Here is a 19,835-nt window from a genome sequence, read left to right as displayed (position 1 = left end):
AATAATATGAACAAACAACATCATGGTGAGGGGGCATATTAAAATATTATCATTGAACCAACTAGACAGAAATGTCTGCCCCACCCACCCACCCACCCCCACACACAAAATCAACAGAAATGTCTGCCCCATCCACCCACCCCCGCACACAAAATCAACAGAAATGTCTGCCCCATCCACCCACCCCCACACACAAAATCAACAGAAATGTCTGCCCCATCCACCCACCCCCGCACACAAAATCAACAGAAATGTCTGCCCCACCCACCCCCGCACACAAAATCAACAGAAATGTCTGCCCCATCCACCCACCCCCGCACACAAAATCAACAGAAATGTCTGCCCCACCCACCCCCGCACACAAAATCAACAGAAATGTCTGCCCCATCCACCCACCCCCGCACACAAAATCAACAGAAATGTCTGCCCCACCCACCCCCGCACACAAAATCAACAAAATAATTAATTTTGATTCTTTGTTTTTATTGAACTACCATGTAAATGATACACAGAGACACCTGTAAGAGAGTTACAGATTTTGTGCAAACATTTACATCACCTGCATGTTACAAAATGAAAACATTTAATCTTCATCAAAGACGGTTACGATTATAAATTCACACCTTACTGCGCCTAAAAATCTAACAATGATGTCATGGAGACCTCATTAGTCTATACACTAGGTGTCAAATTGTGTGCATTTTAGATGAGACTTTTATCAATTGCAAGATGAGATGAAGATGCAATATAGATTAACGAAGAAATCCTGTTCAGCTACCATGCACTTAAGTACAACCGATATGGAAACAAAAATCTTGACTATTTATGACTTATAGAAAACACTGTGCAAAATGTGAGTGCAAGCGAGGCAATATTTATCATGCAAGAGGATTGTGCTGAACAAAATATATTTGAAATATAACTCTAACTGCTATTGATATGTCATGATTTCCAAATGAAAAACAAAAGAAAGAGCTATCAAACACTTCTGACACCTTAAGGAGGAAGAATCTGAACTGTCAAACACTTCTGACACCTTAAGGAGGAAGAATCTGAACTGTCAAACACTTCTGACACCTTAAGGAGGAAGAATCTGAACTGTCAAACACTTCTGACACCTTAAGGAGGAAGAATCTGAACTGTCAAACACTTCTGACACCTTAAGGAGGAATAACACACCAGAGAAATCTGATGTGGATGGAAAGTGTAGGATATGTACAATAATATTTTCATATTTAAAAGTTTAAAATTTACCTTCTTTAGTTAAAATACCCAGTTTAATTAGAAAGCAATCTGATCAAAATTAAAACTCCAGCTGGACTTGAAAAAACAATCTACAGATCAACAGTTGACAGGATAACCTACTGAGCTACCCATCTAGGCGATTATATTTAAAATAAATATACATGTATTGCTGATATTAATATCTATCAAAAGGAAGTCAGCCATGATGACAATTTATTGTTTCTCCCTCACCTATCTAACAACTAATTATAGCTTAACGGACTACACAAAGACAAATGAAAGAAAATACTCTCATCAAAAAGACATTCAACATCAATATGTACAATAAATTCTATGAAAATCAATATCTGATATATATATATATATATATGAATATATTCTCTATGAATAAAATAAAATCCATATTTACTGTAAACCAACTTTTATTTGTGTGCAATAATTTTTGCGAAGTTCGCTAGAACATTGTTTACACATACATCTCTCCAGTCCCTTAATGTCATTTGTACTGATTGAAGATTATCGCAGTCATGAAAATTAGTCACCATGAGCAAGTTTATCGCTGATAAATTGCGAAATAAAGTTGTTGCTAATAAAAGTTGGTTTACAGTATATAGATAGAATATTCAACATTCTCTAGTTCAATGCAGAATTTATTTCTCTTATAAGACAAGTTTTCGGAAAAAAAGAAAGAAAAAAAAATTCGAAAAATTAACAAAAAATCCTACCTCAGAAGTTTTCTGATTATTACATTTTCTGATTCAAGGGAAATAACTCCCAGTACAGAACATATAAGTCCATGTATTGCTTTCACGACACACACACAAAAAGAAACAAAAACACTTAGTACATATTACAATGATGATGAAATATACTAATAAATTGACTAGAGAAATCACAGAATACCAAAACCCCAGTTTTAACTGATAATTTCTTACAACTTGATCAGAACGAGAACTGTAACAAACAGGTAAATGGAAACTTTTGATTGTTTTGATAGGACATTATATAATTACCCACAAATCAATAAAATCTATGAACTAACCAACTATGATAATTGTGAGTGGTAAAAATACTGGATAAATGTCACTTTGTACTCGGATTCAATAGTTTGTAATCATCACTCATGAAATTTGAGGTTATGCATATTTTTAAAAACATTAAAAAATGGTTAAACATGTACATATTTGCAATTTGCATATTCTATATTATGTAAGTTAGTGACCACAGTGGTGCAAAGCAACAGCAAAAATACTTGACCGCTAAAATATACACATGTTAATGGTTTTAAGTACTATAAACAAAGACAATACTTAGTATCATGGATTACCATCACGATGTACCCATAAAAAAGTGGTCTCTTATAAAACAGAGCCAGCTTAACCTGGTCAGTTAACAGCAAGATCGTTAGAATGTTTATTTGTACGAGATATTAGAGAAAAATTTCCCCGTGGATTTAAGATTGAATGTAGTCTAAATGTAGTGATGTACCTGACTTTCAAACATTTTTCTGAAACGGTACGAGATTCTTTCTGGGTGAATGAATCTTTTTTCAGTTTCAATTCAGAATTCAGGATTAAATTTGGAATTTGAGTTTTCTAGTAGAACATAAAATCGTTGGACAATTTCAAAAATGTTCCATGATTATAGAAACTGAGCAAAAGGAACTCTCAGTCTGCATCAATTTGTGACAACAAAAATCCTACTCAATATTAAAAATCAAATTAATACTCAATTCAAAAAATAATTGTAAACTAAGCACTAATTAAGAATTCTGGCAAGAAAATAAAAAACAACACACAAAACCAAAATTGTGTGTCCGATCTATCTACTATGGCCTCAGATCTCACATAAATAAAGCTGTTAATTATTCCAAGTCAGGTTTAAAGAAAAATTAACCTCATATAAATATCCGTAATGTTTAGACTAATGACAAACCTACATTGTTTTTAATTACAACAAAACCAGATTCAGATCTAAAATCCAGATTTACAAATGCAATGTTATAATCAGATACCAGTACCTAAAATGTAAATTTCATTTTCTTGATATACCATTACATGATGACCAGTTGGGATTTGTTTTGTTTCCGATCAGTGGAATTTGTTGACGGAACTTTCAAAATGAGCCAAAAAGTCCCCAGGCTATGCCACTCATTTACAACAAAACATTTTCAGACCATCTCTTAAGGTTGATTCACCGATTCCAGAATCCAGGTTTGGTTTCAAGAATGAATGTATACCGTAATGTAAAATCCCAGATTCCTAATCTGGATTTGGTTTTGTTGTAATCAGACATGACTTAAGGTATAAATTGTATTTGCTAATCCATTTACATTCAAAGATGGAAAAAAAGAGTTTTGCTGACCCAACAGATATATATATATATTATTACTATAGTAACTTGATCTGAAGAGTAAGATCATATCGAGTTGACAGGTGTGTATCATCAGATCAAACGAGATCTGAAGTTTGATCTGATGATCCACGCCTGTCATCAAGACGTGATCCAACTCTTCGAGTCAAGTTATTATAGTATTGATAAATCTATTATATACCCCCTATATATATTAAATACACATTCATAAGATAATGAATTATTCCTAATTAGCAAACATATCGTATACAATAAAATTATCTTTTGTGTACAGTTTTGTCTGTAACAATGTTAACCATTTTCCACAAAAATGTTTGTTAATGCATTGTGACGTCATCAGTTTTAGAGAGACAGGACTTAGAATCAGAGCACCACCGTGTGGAGATCCGGAAAGTCGGATCACACTCTATCAATTTAACAATATCAAAACACGGATTATTGATGGGTATATAATAAATCAGTATAAATTCATTTCCACACTGTGGAACACAGAAATTACGATTTACCTCTTCATATCATGGACTGATTTACAAATAGGTGGACAATTAAAGCTGAAAATTCAACCTCTGTAAACATTCACAGTCACACATCACTCCATCCTCCAATAAGCAGCTGCAGCACATCTCATTTAATAACACACATACATATGATATGGAATGTCCATTGAGTACTGCGTACATTTTCTGATCTGTTTCCAGATCAATATAAGCTGTTTATTTCTTCCAGGAGAAGGTTTCCTTGACAGCCCAGCTCTGGGTGTCATCCCCTGTACAGGACTGAAGTGAGAGTTTCCCATTCGTCCCGTCCAGGCATTTATTGTGATAAGTGTTCCTAATCACCCCACTTGCCTGAAAATGTACACAATGGAAATACAATTATGTTACATTGCTGCGATAAAATTTAGAAATTCATTTCAAAATTAAGGATTGTCTCCCTCATGCATAGCTGTGATCCTTAGACGAATTTGACTCCAGTCTTTGGCACACTGTTTTTCTTTTTAGTTTTTACAAGTTTATTGTTATTTCAGATTTTCAATATTTCGGCTTGAGCATCACTGAAGAGAAATTATCTGTCGAAATGCGCATCTGGTGCATCAAAATTGGTACCGTATAAGTTTTACATTGAAAGTAACGTCATTTGACCTAGGCATGTTCTGTCATAAAACAGAATACATGTATGTCAGACATTAGTACTATAAACACTGTAATTAGCATGTTAAAATACTGGAATAAAAATCCAGGAAATTGATATGCCAGTATACATGAAAAAATCATAATCCCCAATAATCCAAACACTACTTTTCAGTATGTGTACTATGGAATTGAATCAGGTTTAGAGTTGATGTAACCCACAAAATGGCATCCCTACCAACCAGTAAAATTTTGGGAAGCCATGTACATGACACTCCAATGAGCAATGGTGAATTCACAGTATTAGGTTTATATTTCTTTTCTTCTAAATATATCTTGAAATAACGCCAAATTTTAGATTTTGATTATCAAATTGATCTCGTTCTTACTTCGTCATAGTCCCAGGGCCCTGTGGGTTGTACTTCACAGTAGGCCACATGCAGAGTGTTTCCATTCGGGGACTCGATGCACCTCTCCCCGACCCCGATCTGTCCCTTTGTATTAATTCTGAAAAGCTAAACGAAGAAAACACACTCTATCATATATACATTTGTAATGAACACTTAGTGACTTACTCTCAATATTATAATACAATACATGTATTAAAATACAATTCGATAGTCCATATTCACAGATTACCTCTTATTCAAATGAGCAAGAAATTAATCTTGTATCATATAGTATAAAGTAATTTATAAAGTTGTCTGACTAATCTCCGATATGGGGTTTTACATTCCCAAATGATAATTCCGCTTGAAGTGTGCCCCAGTCTGATTAAAATCAAACCTCTCACTTCGCTCGATATACGGATAGTCGCGAAGTGAGAGGTTTGATTTTAATCAGACTGAGTGTGCCCCACCATTCACTTATCTGACCACCCCGGATGTGAGACACATGCCCCCTTCCATCCACAAGATACTTGCCTGACTGCCCCGGAGTAACAGGTAACTGAAACCAATGGCCCCTCCCCCCACATACATGTACTTACCTGACTGCCCCCAAAGTGATGACAGTAACTGAGACCAATGGCCCCTCCCCCCACTGCCTGTCCCATGGTGTCCATGCATGAGGTACCTTTCCTCAACTTCACCTGTTACAGAAAAAAACCCATTATACAACATTGAGAGTACATGGGGACTTCTAAATGTCCCGCGACAAAAATTAACAAGAGGTACTGTGAGCAATGCGCGTTAAGAATACCCCCGCTTACCCCAATCTCCCAAAGGGTGTTGTTAATAGGTATAAATTACCTCTTTCCTAAGTGTAAAAATGTGGTATGCCTTTGTAGAAGAAAATGGAAGATATAATCCGAACACAAATCCATGGCATAAACCTATAATTTTGACCTTGAGATCAAAGGTCAAGGTCTTAAAGAGGTCATGAATGTACTTGACACATAGTCTCATGGTGATACACCCACATCTTATGGTATGACTATGTCAAAACCCTATAATGAATTTTGACCTTGATGTCAAATTTCAAGGTCATATAGAGGTCATGAAGGTACCCGACACATCGTCTCATGGTGATACACTCATGTGTCAAATATGGTATGCCTATGTCAAAGAACAAAGAAGTCATGGCCCTGACACGAATCCATTGTAAAAACCTTTAATTTTGACCTTGAGGTCAAGGTCATATGGAGGTCATGAAGGCACATGACACATCGTCTCATGGTGATACACTCATGTGTCAAATATGGTATGCCTATGTCAAAGAACAAAGAAATTATGGCCCGGACACGAATCCATTGTAAAAAACCTTATATTTTGACCTTGAGGTCAAGGTCATGAAGGTACTTGACACATCGTCTCATGGTGATCCACCTGTGAGCCAAATATGGTATGCCTAAGTCAAAGAACAAAGAAGTTATGGCCCAGACACGAATCTGCACAGACGGACAGACAGACAGAGTGATTCCTATATACCCCCTGAACTTTGTTCGGGGGGTATAATTAATGTGTGCATCATATGATAAATGTTGACTACGGTTCTTTGGCTGCACTTTTTTAAAAGCAAATTTGTACTACATTCTTGGCAACACCATTTTATACAAGCTATAAATTTCACATATACATGTATAATTCACATACATTTCCATAGCAACACCATTTGTATGTAGTATCTTGACCTACCTCTCCCCATGCTTTGTTGGGAGGGAGCTTGGGAAACCTGTCGTAGACCTCGTACGCTACATTCTCCATGAACCACTTGAAATCTTTACAATGGTGTTCCTCTTTGAACTTGAGCTGTTTACTGACGTCTCCTATTGGGTAACCCCGAACACTAGGTTCTCTCGTGTAGAAGAATTCCCGATGTTCGCGGTCTAACCACACCTCCACAACACGCATGTAATTCTGCACATAGATAGTTTGCATAGATAGATATAGGTTGCTACGTTATACTTTGATAAACAATACAGATAACATTTAATAGGCGAAAATTTCCTTCTTTAAAACTTCAACAAATACATGTGTATTTCAATGGACACAAATCATAGACATATTTTCCTAAATAAAGTTCATAAAAAATGCAACAAAAGCTCTGCAAAAGTGGGGCATCCCCTCACAATGCATGCATTCAGTAAATGTAAGTTTTATCTGTGAAGTCCTATAGTGACCATCAGTATGCTTCTTCCTCACTTAATAACAAATTTACAAGTGAAGTATCAAATCAACCCAGCAAAAAATGTGGCCTGTAGAGTGTCTACGAGTTTAGTAATACACACACACACCGTGGCCTGTAGAGTGTCTACGAGTTTAGTAATACACACACACACCGTGGCCTGTAGAGTGTCTATGAGTTTAGTAATACACACACACACCGTGGCCTGTAGAGTGTCTACGAGTTTAGTAATACACACACACACACACACCGTGGCCTGTAGAGTGTCTACGAGTTTAGTAATACACACACACACACACCGTGGCCTGTAGAGTGTCTACGAGTTTAGTAATACACACACACACAAACCGTGGCCTGTAGAGTGTCTACGAGTTTAGTAATACACACACACACACAAACCGTGGCCTGTAGAGTGTCTACGAGTTTAGTAATACACACACCCACACACCGTGGCCTGTACAGTGTCTACGAGTTTAGTAATACACACACACACACAAACCGTGGCCTGTAGAGCGTCTACGAGCTTAGTAATACACACACACACACACATACATCAATAGTCCCACTACTACATCCTCTCTCACAATGAAGTTTACGGCAAATAATGTACAGGGAAAATGTTTTACGCACATATGTTGAATTTAAACAAATATTTACCAAACTGATGACTGGAATTTTGACATCGATTTTTCCAAATCCATAAGGCATATGATTCCTGTATACATGCCCGACTCTCGAGCAAGGGACCCACTCAATACTGCCACCACACTGCCAGATCTGTTTGTAAAAGAGAATTCAGAGAGTCACTAGATCTACAATAGTTTTGTTTAGGAATCCACTCAGTCTATCATTTTGTATAACATATTTCAACACAAGCACATTTTGTATTTCATGAGCGAGAGAATTTCATCACTAAATGTAACCTGCATGACTGGTATCTGACTCCTTTTTATTTTCGGTCAAGTGTAGAGATAACGTTTTTGTAGGCACGAGTTTTACAAATGCAAAAGTATAGCATACCTTGAAAGATAACTCAAAATTTTCACCACCCCAAATTTTCAATCCTGGGTCATAAGCTCCCAGCTCAAAAAAATATTTACGATCCATAGCAAACAGTCCTCCAGCATGTGTAGGGGACCTGTGTGCAAAAAAATGTGGTACATCGTAGAATCATTTTACAAAACATGAAAACTGTAAACATGCATACAGAAAATAATTGGGATAAGAACATCTTGTGCATTAGATATCACATTATAATGTCTGACATAGCTGTAGTGTAACAGATTTCTAAAAATATTTTAGGAAGAAATAATTTACATATCTTACAAGTAATGAAAATATATTGTTGGCATGCATCCCTATACAAAGAAAAAATAAAATACATTGATTGTGAATACCAGATCACCCAAGAACTAGATGTGTCGATATGACATGCCCCCAGTGACATACAAGTCTGAAATATTTGAAAGTCCAAAGATGTGAAAATAACATTGGGTGCAAATGAAACAAAAACAGAATATCATATTGGAGCTTCTATTTTCTTGAATCAGTTGTGAAGAGAATTCAAATGAAAAGGTGGGCAGACCATGCAATGAATTATCAAAATACCAATTACTTTTATACTAAGTCACATTAATAATATATATTTGTTCTTGTTTGTACAAAGAAAGTGAGCACTGACTAGGACTTGTTTAAGTCCAAGGGCAAAACTTGATTTTGAAAGTTATCATTATAAATGTTCACACTAAAATTCTGCTTATCTAAAAAAACATCAGATAAAAAAAAGTCCAGAAAACAGTTTTAAATAATTAAAAGCCAACAAGTCTAGGGGCAATAACTTTGGTGAAATAGTCATCAAACTTGATCTTAAGTCATCAATAAATTCAGCTTATTCTCTACAAGCACATTTAAGCTGTCTGCAAAACAGTGAATAATTAGACATTTTCAACATCTTGGGGTTCATTTTGATGAAAATTGGTCAATTGACATGAAACTTGAACTTGATCTATAAGTCATTAATATAAATACCAAATATTGGCTCAATATCTACATGCACAGCAAGAAAGTCCAGAAAATTAAGACCGAATGACAAAATGATGGATGGAAAGGGGTAACACTATATGCCCTTATCATTACAAGGTGGGTGGGTGGGGGGGGGGGAGTTCTTAGAAATGTAACCATAAAAGAGATGTGCATCAAAGTTGAAATTCACTATTTTTAGCTGCAGAAGGTTGATAGAAGTTAATATACTCCCAAGATTTGTATCAAAATTCATTGGAGCAATTCATGTGCAATCTGTACAACCACAATAAGATAAAGGTACCGGAATTTTACATCGTGGAAATCGTGGAATCACTTTTGATATCACTTCTCTGTTGCATCCTTTCCTACTACACGGAGAGAAAAAACCCAATGTCTATTAAATTTTTACAGAAGAATCCTCTATTTTAAAACTTTTACAGAACTATTTCCATTTTTTTAAAAACCTTTTACAGAAGTATCACCTCTTTTTAAACTTTTATTGAAGTATCACCTCTTTTTTAACTTTAACAGAAGTATCACCTTTTTTTTTTAAACTTTTACAGAAGTATCACCTTTTTTAACTTTTACAGAAGTATCACCTCTTTTTTAACTTTAACAGGTGATACACCTTTTTTTTAACTCTAACAGAAGTATCACCTCTTTTTTAACTTTAACAGAAGTATCACCTTTTTTAAAACTTTTACTGAAGTATCACCTTTTTTTTTTTAAACTTTTACAGAAGTATCACCTCTTTTATAACTTTAACAGAAATATCACCTCTTTTTTAACTTTAACAGAAGTATCACCTTTTTTTTAACTTTTACAGAAGTATCACCTCTTTTTTAACTTTAACAGAAGTATCACCTCTTTTTTAACTTTAACAGGTGATACACCTTTTTTTTTTAACTCTAACAGAAGTATCACCTCTTTTTTAACTTTAACAGAAGTATCACCTTTTTTAAACTTTTACTGAAGTATCACCTTTTTTTTTTTTTTTTTACTTTTACAGAAGTATCACCTCTTTTTTAACTTTAACAGAAATATCACCTCTTTTTTAACTTTAACAGAAGTATCACCTCTTTTTTTTAACTTTTACAGAAGTATCACCTCTTTTTTAACTTTTACAGAAGTATCACCTCTTTTTTAACTTTAACAGAAGTATCACCTTTTTTTTTTAACTTTTACAGAAGTATCACCTTTTTTAACTTTTACAGAAGTATCACCTCTTTTTTAACTTTTACAGAAGACTCTCCTCTATTTTAAAACTTTTACTGAAGTATCTCCTCTTTTTAAAAATACTTAAAACTATTACTAAAACGCAGTATTAAGTCTTCCCCAGAAGACATGTGTCGCCTGCTAGTTCATTCTATATGTAATATATCACGTATAATGTTGAAAAAGTAAATTATTCAAATGGTTTTTGTCAGTTTAATACTACTTTTAAAGGTTTTGAGAATTACTAAACATTCTTTAACGATAACTTAATTGAAATTGAAAGATGAGACATTATTATGCAATGGAATTTGTGGGAGAATCTGTTTGAAATTAAGACATTTATTAAATGTAGACTGAATGAAAACATATGTTTGAAAATATGTATCAACCTGTTACTGTGCTCTTCAAGACAATGGTAATAACCATAAGTAATTATCTGTTGGGTTTACTGCTTAGTCTTGTTGTCTTTATATATCCAATTTACTGTTTCTCAAGAAAAATCATAAATAGTGCTGTTCTGAAATCACATATACTGTCCTTCAGTATGGGAATTACAAATACTGTCCTTTTGTACATAAAAATACTGTCCTTCAGTTAATCATAAAATAAAATCTTCAGCAAAAAATTTTTTTGCTGTAAAAAATTCTAAGTCCCGGCAAACAGGAAGTTGATAAGCGACAGATTCGAAAATGTCTTACACAATACAGTTGGCCACACTGACGCTCTGTGCCAAATATCAGGGAGTTGCCCCATGTGGTTCTTGAGAAAACTGTGACAGAAATTTTTTTTGCTGTAAAAAATTCTAAGTCCCGGCAAACAGGAAGTTGATAAGAGACAGATTCGAAAATGTCTTACACAATACAGTTGGCCACACTGATGCTCTGTGCCAAATATCATGGAGTTGCCCCATGTGGTTCTTGAGAAAACTGTGACAGAAATTTTTTGTGACGACGCCAGACGACGACGCAGGACGACGGATAGTGATCCCTATATGTCGCCACTGCGTGTAACACAGGCGACACAATATCACATCTTTTTCTGAAGTTTGAGGAAAAAATTATAATTCTCTATGAGGACTTCAAGAGTTGTCATTCTATTAAGTACTGCACATTAAAACCCTATCTGGTACAGCACTTTCTTTGTACAACTCCCCCTATCCCCACTCAAAAATGATGTTGAGCACCATAGACTGGATGGTGGCAGAAATTAACCCAGTTCATAGCGAACCTCTAGGGCCATGTAAAATCAATTCATTATAAGCATACTTCGTAAGATTTCATTATCTATTTCTTTCGTTGTAAGCTTATTTTACTGTATGTGTGTTTGTTGTAAGTGTGTTTTACTGTATGTGTATTTTACTGTATGTGTGTTCGTTGTAAGCTTGTTTTACTATATGTGTGATCGTTGTAAGCATGTTTTACTATATGTGTGTTCATTGTAAGTGTGTTTTACTGTATGTGTGTTCATTGTAAGTGTGTTTTACTGTATGTGTGTTTGTTGTAAGCATGTTTCACTGTATGTGTATTCATTGTAAGCATGTTTTACTGTATGTGTGTTTTACTGTATGTGTGTTCATTGTAAGCATGTTTTACTGTATGTGTGTTCGTTGTAAGTGTGTTTCACTGTATGTGTGTTCATTGTAAGCGTGTTTTACTGTATGTGTGTTCATTGTAAGTGTGTTTTACTGTATGTGTGTTCATTTTAAGCATGTTTTACTGCATGTGTGTTCATTGTAAGTGTGTTTTATTGTATGTGTGTTCGTTGTAAGTGTATTTTACTGTATGTGTGTTTGTTGTAAGCATGTTTTACTGTATGTGTGTTCGTTGTAAGTATGTATTACTGTATTTGTGTTTGTTGTAAGCATGTTTTACTGTATGTGTGTTCGTTGTAAGTGTGTTTTACTGTATGTGTGTTCATTGTAAGTATGCTCTACTATATGTGTGTTCATTGTAAGTGTGTTTTACTGTATGTGTGTTCATTGTAAGCGTGTTTTACTGTATGTGTGTTCATTGTAAGTGTGTTTTACTGTATGTGTGTTCATTGTAAGTATGTTCTACTGTATGTGTGTTCATTGTAAGCGTGTTTTACTGTATGTGTGTTCATTGTAAGCATGTTTTACTGTATGTGTGTTCATTGTAAGTGTGTTTTACTGTATGTGTGTTCATTGTAAGCTTGTTTTACTGTATGTGTGTTCATTGTAAGCATGTTTTACTGTATGTGTGTTCATTGTAAGCATATTTTACTGTATGTGTGTTCATTGTAAGCGTGTTTTACTGTATGTGTGTTCGTTGTAAGCGTGTTTTACTGTATGTGTGTTCGTTGTAAGCGTGTTTTACTGTATGTGTGTTCGTTGTAAGCGTGTTTTACTGTATGTGTATTCGTTGTAAGTGTGTTTTACTGTATGTGTGTTCATTGTAAGTGTGTTTTACTGTATGTGTGTTCGTTGTAAGCATGTTTTACTGTATGTGTGATCGTTGTAAGCATGTTTTACTGTATGTGTGTTCGTTCTAAGCATGTTTTACTGTATGTGTGTTCGTTGTAAGTGTGTTTTACTGTATGTGTGTTCGTTGTAAGCGTGTTTTACTGTATGTGTGTTCGTTGTAAGCGTGTTTTACTGTATGTGTATTCGTTGTAAGTGTGTTTTACTGTATGTGTGTTCGTTGTAAGTGTGTTTTACTGTATGTGTGTTCATTGTAAGCATGTTTTACTGTATGTGTGTTCGTTGTAAGTGTGTTTTACTGTATGTGTATTCGTTGTAAGTGTGTTTTACTGTATGTGTATTCGTTGTAAGTGTGTTTTACTGTATGTGTGTTCGTTGTAAGTGTGTTTTACTGTATGTGTGTTCATTGTAAGTGTGTTTTACTGTATGTGTGTTCATTGAAAGTATGTTCTACTGTATGTGTGTTTGTTGTAAGCATGTTTTACTGTATGTGTGTTCGTTGTAAGTGTGTTTTACTGTATGTGTGTTTGTTGTAAGCATGTTTTACTGTATGTGTGTTCGTTGTAAGTGTGTTTTACTGTATGTGTGTTTGTTGTAAGTATGTTCTACTTTATGTGTGTTCGTTCTAAGCATGTTTTACTGTATGTGTATTCATTGTAAGTATGTTTTACTGTAAGTGTGTTTTACTGTATGTGTGTTTGTTGTAAGCATGTTTTACTGTATGTGTGTTCATTGTAAGCATGTTTTACTGAATCCATACCAGTAAATCAATAAGATGATGTAGGTGTACAGAGATTTTCCTTACTAATACTGAGATTTTCCTTACTTATACTGAGATTTTCCTTACTTGTACTGAGATTTTCCTTACCTGTACTGAGATTTTCCTTACTTATACTGAGATATTCCTTACTTATACTGAGATTTTCGTTACTTGTACTGAGATTTTCCTTACTTATACTGAGATTTTCCTTACTTGTACTGATATTTTCCTTACTTATACTGAGATTTTCCTTATTGTACTGAGATATTCCTTACTTGTACTGAGATATTTCTTACTTATACTGAGATATTCCTTACTTGTACTGAGATTTTCCTTACTAATACTGAGATATTCCTTACTATTACTGAGATTTTCCTTACTTGTACTGAGATATTCCTTACTTGTACTGAGATATTCCTTACTTATACTGAGATTTTCCTTACTTGTACTGAGATTTTCCTTACTTGTACTGAGATTTTCCTTACTATTACTGAGATTTTCCTTACTCAGGGTTCGAAATTAACTCATGTCCGTAAGTCCGAGACTAGTAAAAAACGTGTCGGACTAGTGAACTCTCTATAGCACTAGTCCGTACGGACTAGTGAAAATCCGGAAATCAATTTTGAATATGGTAAAGATTTTTAGCAAGATTTGTCCAAGTCTCTTAGATGTTTGAACTTATGGTCGATTAATTACCTGCACGGTTAAGTGTTTGCGTGACTGTGACATCCTGAGCTTCCAAACACATGGAGTGCATTCGAGACCGCCGTTCTTCGAACGTGCACAAATTGTCAAATTCCTGCCGATTCCGAACGCCGAGTACACATCACGAGAATGTATTCTAGGTGCAAGAATTGCAAGTAGTGTGGTCTGAAAACATGCACGTTTGTGCGCACATGTTCTCGTCATTCGCGACTCTAACACAGTAGTTCATAACACTATAGCTCATGACTTGGTCAATCGAGTGAATGTTATCGACTTTATTGATAAAATTTTGAACTCCTGTGGCTCTAAGATCTGAGCACCAAAACAACAGGAATGTCGATCTCGAACGCACTTATGGATGTTATAAAAGGATTAACTCGGAGGTTAATATTGTATGCTTCTGAAGATCTTGAATGCGAAATAAAATATGGTGGTCTCTTTCTTCTGTACGTGTCAGAAATTAAATTGATTGCAACTGTGATGTGTTTGGTTTCATTAAATACTGTTGAATAAAATGAAGATCATTTAATATGATGTACTGGACGGACTAGTGAAATGCTTTGTGGACTAGTGAACATCAATAGTGACTAGTCTGTACGGACAAGTGCTTGAAAAAGTTAATTTCGAACCCTGTTACTTATACTGAGATTTTCCTTACTTGTACTGAGATATTCCTTACTTGTACTGAGATATTCCTTAGTTATACTGAGATTTTCCTTACTTGTACTGAGATATTCCTTACTTGTACTGAGATTTTCCTTACCTGTACTGGGATTTTCCTTACCTGTACTGAGATTTTCCTTACTTGTACCGAGATTTTCCTTACTTGTACTGAGATTTTCCTTACCTGTACTGGGATTTTCCTTACCTGTACTGAGATTTTCCTTACTTATACTGAGATTTTCCTTACTTGTACTGAAATATTCTTTACTATTACTGAGATATTCCTTATTTGTACTGAGATTTTCCTTACTTGTACTGAGATATTCCTTACCTGTACTGAGATTTTCCTTACTTGTACTGAGATTTTCCTTACCTATATTGAGATTTTCCTTACCTGTACTGAGATTTTCCTTACTTGTACTGAGATTTTCCTTACTTGTACTGAGATTTTCCTTACCTGTACTGAGATTTTCCTTACTTGTACTGAGATTTTCCTTACTTGTATGGCTCACTGTTGTGTTTCCTCCTTTTCAGCTCCCTCTCTGGTACAGCACTTTCTTTGTACAAAAACCCCCACTCAAAAATTCCTCGATGATGTTGAGCACCGTAGACTGGATGATAGCGGAAATTATCCCAGTCTATGCCGTCAATAGTGGGAACAGCCATAATAGTCCTGATCAGTTATTGAGATGAAAATTTTAATCATTATACATGTACTGCAAAGCAACTTTGATTCACTAGCGAGAAATTTTTGCAACATTTACAAGAACCTTGACATTGAGAATGTTTCTCGCCACAAATCAGTCATTTAATGTCTCTCATATTTGTTTAAGATTAGCTGCCACAAGGAGATAAAAGATTAGCTGCCACAAGGAGATAAAAGATTATTAGAGCTGTCTGTTAAGCGTCATCAAAGGATCGAAAATAGCGAGAAATACTCACAAAATGCGAATTAATTTGGAACATTGTAAATCAAAATAGTGGACACTCAAAAATCTTAGTGATTTACAAAATCATATCTATTTTTTCTACAGTGATGCATCATTTGTTATCTTTAAACTTGCAATCAGAATCATATAAACGCTTTACATGAACAATTGATTTCAACAACCATTTCTATCTGTCTTTTTCTTTTATAATTTTTTAGAAATTCAGAATCTATAAAGGTCACACATTGTATTATGATCACAAATATAGACATGTAAGAAATTGGAAGACTTTGAATCTAGACCTGCAGTAAACAGGTGGTGGATTAGTGGAATGAGGGTCAAGAGACTAACACTGCACGATATGGTCCATGTCATTGACTCGTCCAAACAATGTCTGTAGGCCCATTAGGCTCAGCAATCATGGGATTTCTTTTTTTTTTTTTTTTTTTTTTTACAAAAAATCATTGATTAAAAAAACCCACGAAAACAAGCACTGATTCATTCCTTTAATTTTAGCTTGTAGGTTTTCATCTTGGCCTGTGGTAGAAAAAGTTAATTTTGATCCCAGGTCATCAAACCAGCTTTGTTATAAATAAATATTTATGAACAGTTGACATTTAAAGGCAAATTTCTCAGAGTTGAATGGAATAGGTTCACAAAAAGTTAATTACCTAGACTAAGTATGAATTTTCTTTCAATCAAAATTAATTAAATTCACAAAAGGATCTCTGATAACCACATGTCTATCATAAGGACACATAATTTTTTAGATTCTCAAAGAAGTGTGAATTTATGGAATTGAACATGACAAACTCTAGCAAGTATAACAATTTAAGAGTTCTCAGTTTTAACATGTTCCATTGCATAATCAAAACAAGAGGCCCATGGGCCACATCGCTCACCTGAGTCACCTTGGTCCATATCAGAAGATTTTCCATATCTATTTGCATGTAAAACCGTAGTCCCTATTATGGCCCCAAACCTACCCCTGGAGGCCATGGTTTTTGCAAACTTGAATCTACACTATGTCAGAAAGCTTTCATGTAAATGTGAACTTCTTTGGCCCAATGGTTCTTGAAAAGAAGATTTTTAAAGATTTTTCCTATATATTTGTATGTAAAACTTTGACCCCCTATTGTGGCCCCATCCTACCCCAGGGGGCCATGATTTTAACAAACCTGAATCTGAACTATATCAGAAAGCTTTCATATAAATCTCAGCTTTTCTGGCTTAGTGGTTCTGGGAAGAAGATTTTTTAAAAACTTTGACCCCCTATTGTGGCCCCATCCGACCCCCGGGGGCCATGATCTTAACAATTTATAATCTGCACTATATCAGGAAGCTTTCATATAAATCTCAGCTTTTCTGGCTCAGTGGTTCTTGAGAAGAAGATTTTAAAAGATTTTTCCTATAAATTTGTATGTAAAACTTTTATGCCCCCCTTGAGGCCCCATCCAATCCCCGGGGTCCATGATTTTAACAAACTTGAATCTGCACTATATCAACAACAAGAACAAAAAAAAAACAAAAAAACAAACAACAACAAAAAAAAACTTTGACCCCCTATTGTGGCCCCATCCGATCCCTGGGGGCCATGATTTTAACAATTTAGAATCTGTACTATATCAGGAAGCTTTCATATAAATCTCAGCTTTTCTGGCTCAGTGGTTCTTGGGAAGAAGATTTTTAAAGATTTTTCCTATATATTTGTATGTAAAATTTTGAACCCCTATTGTGGCCCCATCCGACCCCCAGGGGCCATGATTTTAACAATTTAGAATCTGTACTATATCATAAAGCTTTCATATAAATCTCAGCTTTTCTGGCTCAGTGGTTTTTGAGAAGAAGATTTTTAAAGATTTTTCCTATATATTTGTATGTAAAACTTTGACCCCCTATTGTGGCCCCATCCGACCCCTGGGGGCCATGATTTTAACAATTTATAATCTGCACTATATCAGGAAGCTTTCATATAAATCTCAGCTTTTCTGGCTCAGTGGTTCTTGAGAAGAAGATTTTTAAAGATTTTTCCTATATATTTGTATGTAAAACTTTGATCCCCTATTGTGGCCCCATCCTACCCCAGGGGGCAATGATTTTAACAATTTAGAATCTGCATTATATAAGGAAGCTTTCATATAAATCTCAGCTTTTCTGGCTCAGTGGTTCTTGGGAAGAAGATTTTTAAAGATTTTCCCTATATATTTGTGTGTAAAACTTTGATCCCCCCCTTGGGGCCCCATCTTATCCCCGGGGGCCATGATTTGAACAAACTTGAATCTGCACTATGTCAGAAAGTTTTCATGTAAAAATCAGCTTTTCTGGCTTAGTGGTTCTTGAGAAGAAGATTTTTAAAGTTTTTCCCTATATATTTGTATGTAAAACTTTGATCCCCCCTTGTGGCCCCATCCTACCACCGGGGGCCATGATTTGAACAAACTTGAATCTGCAATATGTCAGGAAGCTTTCAGGTAAATTTCAGCTCTTCTGGCCCAGTGGTTCTTGAGAAGAAGATTTTTAAATGACCCCACCCTATTTTTGCATTTTTGTGATTATCTCCCCTTTGAAAGGGACATGGCCCTTCATTTGAACAAACTTGAAAGCCCTTCACCCAAGGATGCTTTTGGCCAAGTTAGGTTGAAATTGGTCCAGTGGTTCTGGAGAAGAAGTCGAAAATGTGAAAAGTTTACAGACAGACGGACAGACAGACAGACGGACGCCGGACAAAATGTGATCAGAATAGCTCACTTGAACCTTCAGATTTTGACTTAAGCTTAAGATGGTTCATGATCCTGGGGCCAGGTGAGCTAATTACAAGACCCTAGTAATAAAATTTATACAAAGCTTTCTTTCACATGAAGGCAAAGAAAATCCACAGCGAGACTTACTTTATATAAATTTTGCAGATCTCTTTACAATGATATTAACAAACCTATATAAGATCTCAAACACTAACCTGTCATAACGAATTCTTGCTAACAGTGGAACGAGCCAGTTTCTGTTACATTCACAATGCGCATCCAGAAAGACAATAACATCCCCAGTGGCTAACTCAGCACCCCTCGTCCTTGTACCAATAAGACCGAGGCGTTCCGAGTTTCTGTACAGTTTGACTAACCCATTAAACTGTTTTATGTATTCCTCCAGTCTCCCCTTTAAATGCTCTGAAAAAGATGGACAGAAGAATGAGTACATGTACATTGATTCTCAAACTGAGTCAGGGTAAAACTATAATGGTCTTCCTTATTTGATGGAATCAATGATTATCAATTATTATTATTATGAATATAAATTAACACTGCTAAAAACGATATAAAAGAGGTCTTTACAAAATCCTACAAAGCGAATCACGATACATTTCACAATTTCTAAAATTAGTGTTCTAAAATTCTCTGACACTGTCAAGTATGGTTCTCACTTTTTCAACACGAGCTGTTGTACGAACACTGGAATCAACACGAGCTGTTGTACGAACACTGGAAGTGATGCATTCACAAAGTATTTACTGTAGATCACTTATTTTTCGGGAGTATTTTATTTCGCATTTGTAGGGTCTGGTGTTTATTCGTGAATACAATAATTCGTGAGAATACAGCTAAAAATAACTTATATTTCGCGAATAGATCTGCTCCCGTGCTTCTGATCGTAATATTTTAGCATAGGTTCATGTGTACGACATACGTTATCTGTACTGTTATCAATTTTACGTACATGTCTTCAACTGATTT

The 19,835-nt window shown here is 35.2% G+C and overlaps 1 protein-coding gene and 1 long non-coding RNA gene across 2 annotated transcripts in view; one reads left to right on the top strand and one right to left on the bottom strand.

The window, feature by feature from the left end:
- Positions 1-462: 462 nt before the first annotated feature.
- LOC130054717 (N-acetylgalactosaminyltransferase 7-like) overlaps positions 463-19,835 on the bottom strand; it is a 34,528-nt gene continuing 15,155 nt past the window's right edge. Inside the window, exons 6-13 of the mRNA XM_056165271.1 lie at positions 19,064-19,271; positions 15,678-15,851; positions 8,394-8,511; positions 8,031-8,150; positions 6,884-7,105; positions 5,737-5,838; positions 5,138-5,263; positions 463-4,466 (exon numbers count right to left, since the gene is read on the bottom strand). Of these exons, the coding sequence (XP_056021246.1) occupies positions 4,332-4,466; positions 5,138-5,263; positions 5,737-5,838; positions 6,884-7,105; positions 8,031-8,150; positions 8,394-8,511; positions 15,678-15,851; positions 19,064-19,271 (1,205 nt within the window). The 3' untranslated portion in view covers positions 463-4,331. The remainder of the gene's footprint in view (positions 4,467-5,137; positions 5,264-5,736; positions 5,839-6,883; positions 7,106-8,030; positions 8,151-8,393; positions 8,512-15,677; positions 15,852-19,063; positions 19,272-19,835) is intronic.
- On the top strand, positions 9,085-19,134 carry LOC130054719 (uncharacterized). The gene is made up of 2 exons (XR_008803025.1): positions 9,085-10,279; positions 10,311-19,134. It is a non-coding gene; the product is annotated as an uncharacterized LOC130054719 (long non-coding RNA).

The sequence above is a fragment of the Ostrea edulis genome, chromosome 5, assembly GCF_947568905.1.
Source record: "Ostrea edulis chromosome 5, xbOstEdul1.1, whole genome shotgun sequence".
NCBI classification, from domain to species: domain Eukaryota; kingdom Metazoa; phylum Mollusca; class Bivalvia; order Ostreida; family Ostreidae; genus Ostrea; species Ostrea edulis.
This window is presented reverse-complemented; position numbering and strand designations above follow the sequence as displayed.